The sequence below is a fragment of the Carlito syrichta genome, unplaced genomic scaffold (genome assembly GCF_000164805.1).
Source record: "Carlito syrichta isolate Samal-C Ts95f unplaced genomic scaffold, Tarsius_syrichta-2.0.1 Scaffold304825, whole genome shotgun sequence".
Taxonomy (NCBI): Eukaryota; Metazoa; Chordata; class Mammalia; order Primates; family Tarsiidae; genus Carlito; species Carlito syrichta.
Genome location: NW_007248921.1, coordinates 543,309 through 556,948, shown reverse-complemented (window position 1 = coordinate 556,948; position 13,640 = coordinate 543,309). Strand labels below are relative to the sequence as shown.

The 13,640-nt window shown below is 33.5% G+C and overlaps 1 protein-coding gene across 2 annotated transcripts in view; it reads right to left on the bottom strand.

The window, feature by feature from the left end:
* Positions 1 to 4,198: 4,198 nt before the first annotated feature.
* The window catches only part of SLC16A7 (solute carrier family 16 member 7), a 61,582-nt gene continuing 52,140 nt past the window's right edge, over positions 4,199 to 13,640 (bottom strand). The window contains exons 3-5 of one of the 2 annotated variants that reach the window (XM_008060994.2): positions 11,642 to 12,460; positions 10,042 to 10,321; positions 4,199 to 5,023 (exon numbers count right to left, since the gene is read on the bottom strand). In XM_008060994.2, the coding sequence (XP_008059185.1) occupies positions 10,065 to 10,321; positions 11,642 to 12,460 (1,076 nt within the window). In that variant the 3' untranslated portion in view covers positions 4,199 to 5,023; positions 10,042 to 10,064. Of the gene's footprint in view, positions 5,024 to 9,654; positions 10,322 to 11,641; positions 12,461 to 13,640 lie in introns of those variants that run through there. The other variant, XM_008060993.2, reaches the window with a different exon arrangement.

The window sequence follows — 13,640 nt, the reverse complement described above, 5'->3', positions numbered from 1 at the left end:
GAGGAAGGGTAAGTAGAAAAAGGAACTGAGGGGAGCTTCTGTGTGGTGCCAGTAATGTTCTCTTTTGAACTCTGTGTGTTCACTCTGTGTAAGACCATTAAAGTTTATTCTCATGAAAAACGAACAGTAGACATTCACTTCAGCCCCCAGGAATGGTTGTATTTGTGGCTGTGTCTGATTTCCATCAATAGCAATCAATTATGTTCATTTAGGCAAAAGAAGTGCCCTGAATGTGGGTTGGCATGGGAAATATTGTTTTGATTAGCATAGAGTAACATACCTTTTAACAGTCCTTAAGAAAATGTAGTGTAGATTTCACTTTAAACATTCAACATGAACATTTGTAATTTTAATTTTAATTTAATAAGCAATACAGGTTTTTTATTCTTATGTATTATAGAAAATATATGTGTGTACTTTCTAAGAAATAGCACAAGCCTGCAATAAAAATTAGTGAGCAGTAAGAAATAATAATTAAAATACAGTAATAATAGAGTATAAAGGAACACAGACAGTGCTAAATTGCATAATTTAGACACAAAACGATATTCTAATTTTATTCCACTCCTCCTCTCCTCCCACCCCCCAAAATAAATAAAATGAAGCAGACAGGAGCACTTATTATGATCAAGATAAATGTTAGAAATAAGTAGCACCTTTGGTCATCAAAATGATTGTCAACATTTCTAGGAAGTCTAAATGGAGCATTTCTGATTTTGTAAATAAAATTTATTAGCATGTACCATAAAATTTAGCTGCTGCATGTTTCAGCATTTGCATAGAATATTTGACTGATAAATTAAAAATAAAATCTCCAACACAGAGGCATAATTTTGAGTAAAGAAAACGCTACAGGTGTTTTCTATATCTTACTTTTAAAATTAGCCAGAGAATTCCTCGAATATACATTCAGCCTGCATCATGGAATACTGCAGTATTCTTTGAAATAATCTAGGTCCATTAGTTGATTTCAGTAAAGGAATTGTATGCCTGGCACTTTGCTAGGCATTTAAATTATTATTGTAGCTAAGATAGTATCCTTGTCCACAAGGAGCTCACAGTCTGGTAAGAAAGAGATGAATTTGAAAATATATTCAAAGCTGCAGGCTAACATGTACTCCCATAGAGGAATTCAACATTTGGCTTCAAATTTTTTATGAAGTGAAACTTATAAACTACAGCAACAGAGATTTTTCTAAAGCATTATGTTCATATGACATTGTAGCATAAATGATAGACAAGTGGTAATCATGACTCAGTAAACAAATTTGCTTAAAAATAAAGTAGCAACAATTGAACTGAACATACTTTAAAAATGATCAACAACATAATATATTCTTGACTTAAATACATCTACATTCTACTCAGTTAAAACAAAACATGTATTTGTATGAAGAAGCCAGTTCTTTCATTTTTGGTTAACTTTTTTACACATCTTGGTTACCAAGTTTAGAAGTTCTATATATATATATATATATACATAAAAATTTCAAAAATAAGTATTCCAAGATCACATCATATTCACTGTAAGTACATTCATCTGTAAGAGTGTCAAAAAAAAAAAAGAAGGTTCTATCTTATATTTTTAAACTTTGACAGGCATTTAAATGAATTTTTTTACCTTATCATCATTTTTTATTGAAATAGTATAGTCATGATTTAGATCATATAAAAATACCCGATCAGATCATATTAAGTGTCAAGTAAAACGACCCCTTTCTTTATTTCACTACCTTGGTAACCATAGTTGATAGACCATGTGGTGATATGATCATTTGTTCAGTGGTCATTAAGATATTTATAGAGCAAACAAGTCAATCATATTTAGATTTTTTTACTTAAAAATCATAAAAATACAGCCTAAGATATAATTTATATTTAAAAAATAATTCTACAGGTTAAACCCTAAATTGAATTCTTTAAAAAATTCTTGCAAAAATTAGCTAGATTTAGCTAAGGAATGTCTTACTTATATCTTATTAATAGCAAGCCATTATATTTAATTTTTATCTCAACAATCTCCTTTTTTATAGTTGCTGCAATTCAATAGTGGGATGGGAAAACATATTTGTTCCAAGAATACAAGTGATCGATAAAGTGATTTCAAAAATTCCTCAAAGATGGGGAATTATTTATTCTAGAAAACATTTAATTAACACACTGGTTTAAAATATTTAAGGGAAGCATTTTTACATAAAAAGCTTCAAAATATATGTCAGGTTTAGCAAATATCTGAAAAGATCTTGCTCTTTAACATGTCATATAGGAGTTGCTATAACTGACTCATATCTGATTAATTTCTCATCTCATTTGTGTGATCATGACAAAGAAGGGATCCTATCTGAGTTGATGCACTACATGGCTGCTGAGTCTTGCCTCCTGTCAGAATGACAATACAAACTTAGATAGGTGTCAGTTTGACTGAATCTCACCAAGCACATTACTGACTACAGCCGTGTCTGTGGTTCTCCCTAACCATGAAATGTTTTGTCGTGACATGCCATTGAATCCAAGCTTTCATAAAAATGTGGTAAATATCCTGATGAATTAAACAAACAAATATTGAGCTCAGATTACTGTTCTTACATGTTTACAATGCAAACTCCTAATGGCAACCACTCTTCCCCTTAATCAGGGATCTTTAATTTAGGGGTAATTTTAGTTTGTTTTCTGGAAGAGAACAAAAGGGAAAATCTAGAAAGAATATCTATCTAGATATAATGGGAATGGAAGTAGATGGTATCTCTAACATTAGCAAAAATAAAAGAAAGGAAGCTCATTATACTGTAGCCAGACATCTGTTGTGGATTTTAGTGTTGTTTAATTAGGTGAAATAACCATTTACAAAATAAGAATTTTTGAGATAGATCTTATTCTCATAATTTTATTAGCCCGTCTTCAGATGCTTAGATCCGGCAATATTGTAGAGGTGTTCCCCTCAAGATAGTACAATGACAATAATTTCTTGAATAGAATTTAATAATTTAACAAACTTACATTGTGCATTCCGTGCTCTAGCATTTTACTTTAGGAAACAAATAAGTAAATGCTGCTTCTAAAATAAAAATGATAATAATCAAGGAAGGAATTAATGGAATGTTGACACATTTTATGTGAACAAAACACTGGCATCTTTTTAATGATGTTGATATTGCTATAAAACATATATGTGCAAAATAATTAATTCTACTAGTTATTATTTCTAATTTATCCAGAATGATATACTATGACAATCAGCAAATATTCTTCAAATTAGGTGTGCAAACATAATTTTGCAAAGGAGGATTGGAAAATATATTCATTTGGGATATTTATCAAGTAGGGTTACATTTATCAAGTAGGGTTACAATACGTGTTGCTAGGAAAATACTTTGTTCACTCTATAAAGGTCATCATTATGAAGAGAATGATTTACATAGTGCAATGGAGCAAAAAATGTGTTCAGTCAAAAGACCTTCTATCTCCAACCCTGCAATTACTTAGAGGATTGATATAGATTTAGGCAAAGCCCTTAATCTTGCTAGTCTCATGTAAAAATGTGACTATCTAACAAAACTAACCTAGAATGTTGAGAAGATAAAATGAATTAATTAAATATGTCTTTTGATACATATAAACAATACAAAATACAAATCAAAATACAATTAGATCTAAGGCTCAGAAGAAAACATTTTCTCACATGTTCTATATCATTAAACCTATAAATATTAATACTTTTAGTTAGAAATGGCAAGTTGGTGGTAGACAAAGTCAATTGAACAGCATGTAGGAATTTGTACTCTAATGAACAATTGAGTCAAAGTCTAAATCAAAAAACATTTTAGATGCATATGAAAGCAAAAAAAAAAAAAAAAAGACAGAATAGAAGTCTTAGTCAAAAGAATAGGCTTTAAATTTTCATCCTAAAATTTATATGACCTAAAAATTCCATTATTTTGTTCTTCTGAAGAGAGGAACTTTTTACCAACTTGTTCTGTTCTATTAGAATGTTCGGTACCAGTGTTTTCACACAGTTTCTCTAGCTTATTTTGCTACATTTGTATTATAAACAAAGAAACAAAAAAATCTTGTTTTATTATGAAATATTTGCTGAAATACTAATACATTCATGATCATTGAATAATTGTTTACTGAAATACTTCGATGATTAACCAACTTATTAACAAATATATATGTTGACTAAAAAAACTGTATATCATGTAAATGGTGGAAGTGTAACGAAATCTGCCAAAGAAAGATTCCATACTAAAAAGTGCAGAATTAGATTTAAAATGCTAAAGAAGTTTACCTAGATATTATTAAAAACAAAGAAAGAACAACTTTTAAAAAGTAATCATAGAAATAGGCAGAGAGTAAAGTAGCAGGGAATTGGGATAGGAGAAATAATTTGGTCTAAAAATATTCCTATTTGCTCTACAAAAGTCAAAATCTCTTTTTGCAATATTAATTTTACTCTTAAGGGAAAGACTTTTAAAATTACCATTTTCAATACTACAGCAATTTTTTTTCATGGTCTGCACATAAATGAGTTAAAGTGAAGAAAAAGCAGTAGGGGAGAGAAGACTAAAATAAACCTGATTGTAGGGCCTTGTAAAGAGCTAAGATCTATAGTATGCAAGCAATTGCTAGTAAAAAAGAGAAAAATTAGAACTATAAACAATGATGTGAGCTCAGAAAATTATTCATTTTTAATTGTATCAACAAAGATAACTTATAATTTGATTATGCATTATAATTAATGACTGATAATTGAGTCTCTCAGCTTCAAACATGAGATTATGAATATGGATATACAGAAACCAAAATTTAAAAAAAAAAGAAAATGAGATGAATAATGTCAAGACTGTAATTTTAGTCTTTAATCTCAATAATTCTGATGCCCATTGGTGTTGTGAACAGGTGTGGTTAGGAATCTGCTTCGCATGATGTCTCAGTGATGTTACGGCATCAATGGAACCTTTGGAATAATACATAATGGTGCAATGTTGTCACAGCAAGCTTTGTTTCTCCAAGTTGTCAGGCACTTTAAGAAAATTAGAATCATTCAGAAAAGTAAGCGACAAGGAAGATCAGCTTTTCATGATTCTTTAAAATCACATTCAAGTATGTGTGTATGCAATCATAAATATATGCATCACGAATGGCTTTGTGGAGATTGCAGTGCCTTGGAAGGGCACCGTACAAACAGGTAGGAGCTACGTTCTACGGATGTCAAAAGTCCAGGGGGATGGAATTGGAAAAAGACTGGGGAAGACAAAAGCAGTGATGCTTGTTCTCTATAGAACAAATGGACAGGAAAATGAAAATACCGATGTTCAGAGAAACTTGAAAAATGAGGGAGAGTGGAATAGTTGCATTAACATAAATATACATTGTATAGGTAAATCAAATTATTTGTATCTCAGAGCCTTTGTTTGGTAACTTGGGATAATCCTATGAAGAGCATAATCACTAAATAAATAAATAGCATAACCACTAAAGTTCTACATACAATGTTCTACAGTAAGTACATTTTACTTTTTGAGTCATAATAAGTAGCAACCAATATGGGCATTACTTCTTCATAAAAAATATCATTTTCCTTCTAAATCAAACCTCAGGAAACACATATTAAGCCTGAGTTATATCACTATGTCATTATTTTTATAAGAAAAAGTCACCTTAAAGCAATTATGGCTATTTTATAATCATTAATATTATTTGAGATAAGTTGCATTGGGTAGAAAAGCAGACAATTTGAAATTATATATTCAGGTTATAGCATATGCAGTTTTCTCATAAATACTAGATAAATCATAGCACAAATTGTGGTTGAACCTAACTGGCTTACCACATAGGGTGTACCTTTTTGTACCTATATTTAATCTACTTTTGTTTCCGTAGCTTCTACCAGGAGGCAGTATGATAGTGGACACCCTAGGAGTTCTTTCTGCTTTTAGGTAAATCTGACTTTTAATTTAGGGTCATCACATACTACCTTTTTACTTTGGGTAATTCGCTGAGCTACTTTGTGCATTACTTTCACTCATCTATCGTATTAAGCTAATAACTTCTACTGTAGCTTTGGTTTGGATATTAAAAGGCATTATGTAACCAAAATGCATGACACATAAATATGAGTTTCCTCACCACATTGTATCCTTTCTCCCTACTAAATTCAGCTTAGCAATCATGATTTTTTAATTTTGTTTTATTAAAAGTCTGAACGTTCTATTTATGTGACGTGTTTCTTTTTTTAAAAAAAAGTTTTGAATGATAGTTTCAACCAACTGATCGCGGGTATCGCTACATATTTATGACATCTATATACAAAACTTTGATTTATATCAGGTATCTTTTGGTATTTCCTCTATGTTTTTGATTTTCATGTTGTACAGTCAGAGAAGAAAGCATGAAATATCTATAATTTTAAAGTGCACATTCAAACATATCAAACCTAATTCTCTTACTTATTTCCTAGTGTCCAGGTGATATTCATAAGCCCAAGGGTTAAGGTGGTGGTAACTTGGTATTAAAGAAGTGCTATTTGAGTTATATGAATTTATGCTGAGAAACATCGTGTCTTCCAAGGTGAAATACACTAAAACCTGATCCACTGTCTCTTGAAGGTGTGCTGGTTGGATCCAAAAGGATCAGAAAAGAGGGTGGGGATAGGTCAGGTCAAGTGCATACTCAATGCTCTATTCATAAACTAATGAATATTTAGGTTAAATATTTAAAGTTAAATAGTGAAAAATAAGGAGTGTTCAGTTAACACCAATGAAAAAAGTTACTCAAACTAGCCAGTGATCATGAGTGTTTTGGATATCTTGGTTTATGAGACCTTTCCTTCTGTACAATTTCATAATGGGAGAATAGGGCTTAGTGGAAATTTTAGTTGTACAGTCTAACTTTGCTACATGACGTTGTGAACACTTAAAATCTGTGGTTCCCTAGGGGAAGAAATAAGTTCAGTACTAACTGCTGCAGGCAACAGAAGCTAACTAGATTTCTTCCTCCACTTATGTGACTCTATAAGTAATGAAAATTCTAGGCTGATATTCAAAGGTCAAACTTTGTAAGATTCTGTTAAAACAACACATCTTCTAACACATTCGGGGAGCAGAGGTGCATAAGCGAGAATAATAATTACTATTAGCTGGGAACAATGCTGAATCCTGTATGTGTTTCAAGTCCCTGTTTCAAGCATGTTCTTGCATCATTTTCAACATTTATGTTTTAGAATGAATACCTGCACATTATTGTAAGCTGGTGTAGGTGTGACTATACACATCATATCATGTGCTTTGAGTGTGCAATTTTACTTCCCTTTCTTTTGCAATAATTTAATATAACCATGCTAGAAATAAAGAATGAACGAAAGCCGGGCTCGGTGGCTCAGCCTGTAAACCCGCACCTTTGGGAGGCTGAGGTGAGTGGATTGCCTGAGCCCGTGGGTTCGAGACCCTCCTGGGTAACTTGGCGAGACCGCATCTCTACAATAAATAAAAAATTAGCCGGGCGTGGTAGCGTGTGCCTGTAGTTCCAGCTACTTGGAAGGCTGAGGTGGAAGGATCGCTGGAGCCCAGCAGGTAGAGGCTGTGGTGGCCGGGAGTGGCCACTGCACTCCAGTCTGGGCGACAGAGTGAGACTCCAACTCAAAAAAAAAAAAAAGAATGAATGAAGACAACCGAAGGGTGGCTGAATCATGTGAACTGGTTTTGACTCGACAAGCACCTCATCAGTAAGTAAATAAACTGCCCACCTGACACGCGTCAACAGCCCCTTCCAGTAGGTGACGAAAAAGAGACAGTCTTAGGCCTAAAACCCTGGACTATTAAGTTGCTCTTCATTTCCACCTGTGGTCTGATATATATATTCGTTTAAATATGTGTATTCAGAGAATTCAAGACACTTTTTGGAAAGTGGAAACATTTCTTTGGAAATCTGCAATTGGAGAGGTGCTACACAATTTATGATGTTACATTTCTTACAACAAGCCGGAGTTGAATTATAAAGCACGGATAATATAAAAACAGCTACTTCAAGAATCAAGTCTGGGTAAAACTAAATTAAAAACAGCCCACAGAGTGCCACATTTTTCCTGATTTATTTGCCTATGCTATTGGCACATCTTATTTTACCTAATATTTGAAAAATACAAATACCTCTTCATAGGCAAAAAAAAGACTAATGTCAAATGAAAAAATTGAATTTTATATAGCTTCCCAAATATGAGCCACATGCTTCAACAGTGCAAACATCTTACAAATCAAATATTTAATGTTAACTACTACAAAAGCCTGGTATTCAGGTGCAGTCCCATAGGAAATAATAACACCTACCTTTACTGCAATAAAAAAAAAATGAATGGCAAACTCCCTTTGACATCTAAGAGTGACAGCACCTCAACCATCAAGTGCTAAATGTTTCTCATTAATCATAATGTCACACTTCAGATTTACAGATGTCAATATTTATAATTTTAGCCATAACATACAGTCTTTCTCTTGCTTAAAAGTACTTTCTCCACTCCAAATGGTATTTATAGCTTGGAAAGCCCAGAACTATCTTATGCCTCTGTATTCAAGAGATTCAGATTCCCAGACGATCCACATAGTTATGGAAATAAGGAAGTGCTGAATTAACCTGGGCTGCAATATTTCAAACTTTTTGCTATCCTGTCATAAACCATACTTACAATTCCAAGTCACACATCGCCTCCATTTCTAAAAGGCTTTCTTAACAGTTTCCTGGTTTAGTTCAAAGACAGCAGGAAGTCTAATCAGTAGAGTACTTGCTGGTCCTAGAATGTGAGGCATTTCCAGCGGCTGAATAAAAGGCCTGTTTGGTTTTTGCTCTTGTATTTGGTGGAAGAGAGGAGGGCTTAGAGGGCACCTCCCACTTTTAGTCAGTTGTTCTCAGATGGATTACTCAAAACAGGAACATCTGATCACTGCTGTGTTGGGAAAAATTAGAATTCAGTCTATTTATAAGCCTGTCAGCTAGGATTCTGGTTTGTTCTGCGCTGATATTTCAGTAGGACAGTGCATCTGGATCGAGGCCCAGTTAAAAGAAATCCCTAGTTATCACTTTCTGTACTATGAGCTAAAATCCTTTTAAAATCAATGGACATAGCTTACTGCTAGGACATAAATCAATGGGCATAGCTCACTGAATAATGATTATTCAAACTTTTAATCTGGTTTAAATATTAGGTAAAAGTTCTGAAAATTACTTGAGGGTTCTATTCTCTAGCACCAAGTACTAATGCTCCCCCATCAAAGAAATGTGCATGGATTCATCAAGTCTAAAAGTGCTCAGATAAAATGGTTCAAAATGAAGTTTTTGTCTCTTTTCTTTATCAAACTTATTTCATATATGTAAATGCTTTTTATAGCAGTCAGGTGTATTTATAGCTATCAGTTGAATTAAGATCACCCTCTTTTTCCATCCATATGATTATCTTTAAAATCTACATTGTAAAGTAGCTAACAGGTGTTTCTTTAGTCCCCTGCATCTTTTATCTTTAAATAATAAATTATTGTGATAATATTCTTTTTGAATTTGTTTTTTGCTCTCCAGACACTTTGTATATATGTGAGTATGTTTGTAACAGTGTATGTGTTTCAGGTAGGTGGGGGGAATTAATTTTTCCTCAATTCTATTTCATACTTTAATGTGAAATAAAAAATGAAGTGTGAAGATCATTTTATAGGGTTAAGCACAGTCCTTCTAGTTACTTAAACCAAGAGTGTGAGATCAGAAATCTCTGTATAACCGAGACTGACAGTCACTGGAAGACTTTAAAATTCATTTTTAACCACCACATCCAGAGTCAGGTATGGAAATAAACACATTGCATGGATTCTTTATATGCATAATCTCAAATTTTAACTCCCCAAATACGTTTTCAAAACTAATTTAAAATCTGCCTTTTAAATTAGTTGGAGGCAAGTCTCATCTCCATCTTTAATGGCGATTCCCCATTTCAGCTAAGAACATTTCCAATATTTTGAAAAACAGAAACAAAACCAAATGCTTAGGAAAACTGATAAATACCAAAATCAGAATTGTGCTTCTTCTTAAATATTAGTTTCTCTTTCTGAGGGAGTACTCTTTGTACTGGAAACTTTGACGTGAACATCTTCCAAAGGTTTAGATTTGCTCAGGGGTTCAGATTCGCTGGCCATCTTCCCTGCATCTGCCTTCTTCTTTTCCTTTGCGAGCAGTCTGTAGTTGATAGCATTTCCAATGAGTAACCACACACTTGCTAATACCACAATAGCCCCGCAGGCCATATACATGTATTTATATTCGCCAGTTACATCCACCAATTTACCTAAGAGACAAAGAACATCTTTTAAGGTAAAATCATAAAGCAATCATAAAATAATGAAAAGATTTTCATACAAATTCTTCCCCAGACGAGTGTATGCCTCTTATTTGAATTAATATCTAATGAGACTTTAACAAAGATAAAAATTTTCTAGATTATGACTACTATACAGCTCAGTGAAAATGTAAAAATTTTGTCAGGCTCTTACAACATTATAGTACCAGTATATTAAATGTATTGAAAATTATTTTTCTCAGTCAAAAATGTATCACACCAAGCCAAATTTGGTGTATATATGTGTGTGTTTTTATGTATACTCATAAATACAAACACGTGTGAGGTATATTTTTACATCTATGTCTGTAAAAATAGATATATTTATCAATTCACTTATAGCATGCATATTAATATTGCTTCATTCTTTCCATGCTTCTTTTCTTTTTTGATAAAAAGGGGAAAATTACTTTCTTTAAGAAAGATCCAAAGGTTCATATATAGTTCCTGACAGGGCCTAATATTTGCTAAATGTTTTCTCTGTGCCAGGCATTATGCTAAGCTCTTTATCTGTAATATCTCATTTGATCCTTACTAGAGCACTGTAAAGAAATTTGACCATAGTCACCTAGCCAACGTGGAGATAAGTTCTTGCTGTTTGCCAAATAGACACTTGTATATGCAGCTTTGAAAATATCTCGGATTTTAAAATCTAAAGGTAATCTTTAAAATTTATAAGTATAGAACATAAGCATCTTGTCCAAAAAAAACCCTTGAATGAATTTTCTTTGATCCCCACCTTCTCTCTCTCTATAGAGAATATACATGAATATATTCCTACAGTGACATTATAAATGTATTCTCTCCTTAGGCATGTAACAAGTCCCAATTAATAAAACCAATGAATTCAAATAAAAAAAGATAGATCCTGACCTTTTGGGAGCATTGTTTAACATTTTTGACTAATTTTAATATCAACTGAAGAGAGATCTGTTCATAATGATAAAAATAAAGTGATATTTTATATTTCTGACACATTTTTTAAGAGCAGAAAACAACCAATATGGATAAAAATCCCAAAAATGAAGATACCATTTATCAATGTTACTTAAGTTCTTAGGTTCAGAAGTCCGGACTCTGAAACAAATTTTGGTCTAAAATTGACTAGTGAAATTTTAAAATACATAATACAACCAAAAGCTAACATTCCCTCAGTCTTTCAGGCTGTTAGCATCATTATAAGCCACGTTAAAGAAATTATACAGAAAGTCTCTGCTAGTGGATATTAATTTTATGCTTTTCACCTTCCTTGATGCAAGACATTCTTACCGGCAAGAGGAGGGCCAAGAAGAACTGGTCCGCACTCCACAATGGTGACGAGTCCCACGGCACTGGAGAACCTTGGAGCGCCAACAAGGTCCATGAGAGTTTCAAAGAGGACACTGCTAACACTCCCAAACCCAAGGCCAAAAAACACAGCATATATCACCAGGCTTGTGTAGTCCTGTGCCAACGGACACAAGAGATGACATACCCCATTGAACATGATTGCAAGACTGAAGAAGTACTGGATTCGGGGTCGGATATGTTTGGAGTTTGCAATGAGCCCGACAGAAGGCCTAGCGAACATATCAACAAATGCCATAATTGACAGCAAGAAAGCTGCAGAATACTCGTCAATTCCCTGGTCTTTAGCGTATGGAGCCAAGAATATAATGGGGGCAAAAAAACCTAGGAACATAATGACGTTTCCAGACAGGTAGATCAGAAATCCTCTGTGCTTAAAAAGGGAAAAGTCTAAATACTTATTCACTTTCTCCCATACTGATTTCTTCTTTTTGATTTCCTTCAGAGTTGAATTTTCTTCTCTTAAGCCAGTCTGATTTTTAGATGTAGAAGCATGTTGTTTGGGTCCAAGGGGTCTCATGAGGCACCCAGCCACACAGGCGTTCAACAGTATACCTCCCAAAATCAAGAAGCTTCCCTTCCAGCCAAAAGTATTAAAGAGGTACTGATTGAAAGGAGCCAAAGAACTTAAGAAAACAGGACTTCCTGCCATGGCCAATCCATTTGCCACGGGCCGCTTTCTATAGAAGTATTTGCCAATAATTGTTAAGGCGGGTTGCAGGTTGAAAGCTAAACCCAAACCTAAAAATAACAAAAAGGGGGAGAAATACAAACACGTTATGCCACTCACATACATAAAATTGATTTAGATGAACTACTCCCCCCTCCCTTAGTCTAGGCATTACTTTTTATTATTTTAGGATCTAGAGAATTAAGAATTCTTCTACAGTTACTAATTTTCCTAAACTGAAACAGATCACAAAGTGGTTAAGTAACCTGGTTTTGTGATACACTCACAAAAGAAATGACTCTTCAAAAAGCATATTCAAGTGGGTAAGGCAGAACTAAAAATGCAACCGAAGGTAATAATTTTTGATTGGTATAAATACAAATGTAATTGCACATAAACAAAAAGATTATCATAACTGGACACTTGATATGACAAGTTCATATTCCTTTCATTTTAAATCACAGAAATAAAACCAAGAACCTCTATCAATGTATCAGTAGTCATTGAATAAGTTGAAAATAGGACAAATTTATAAGTTCTTAATTAAAATCATTTACTTCTACATAGAAATTCATCTTTTCCTCCTAAAACACATTTATATACATATATAGAGAGTAGATTTCTTCCTTGTAAGAGTGTAATTTTAAAATGTGAATCTTTTCAGAGAGGCGGGAATGTGAACATACCAAAATGGTTATAATTTGTAACACTCTTATGTCTCCCCACAGATATTTCTTTCAATACTATGCAAGTAATAAAAAAACAGTAATACATTTGTTGCATTAATTTCATTTTCCACATCCCTCACATTCCATATTGATTTTTTTTTTTTTTTTTGCTTGAAACATATATTTTTTTTTTGAGTTGGAGTCTTATTCAGTCGCCCAGACTGGAGTGCAGTGGTCGCTCCCGGCCACCGCAGCCTCGACCTGCCGGGCTCCGGCGATCCTTCCGCCTCAGCCTTCCGAGTAGCTGGAATTACAGGCGAGTGCTACCACGCCCGGCTGATTTTTTGATTTATTGTAGAGATGAGGTCTCACTGCCCAGATATTTTTAATTTAGGGACTAAAGCTAACTGTGTAGATGAGCCAAAGTTCCCACTGGCCAGGGAACTCCTTGACAGTGTTGAGTTTCAACTTTTGAGAAATGAACTGTTCCTAGTAGCTCACCAACGTACTGTTCAGCAATAGTAATGAATAAGGCCCTTTAAAAAGTACATCAAATTGATTTATATAAACTACCTTCCATAAC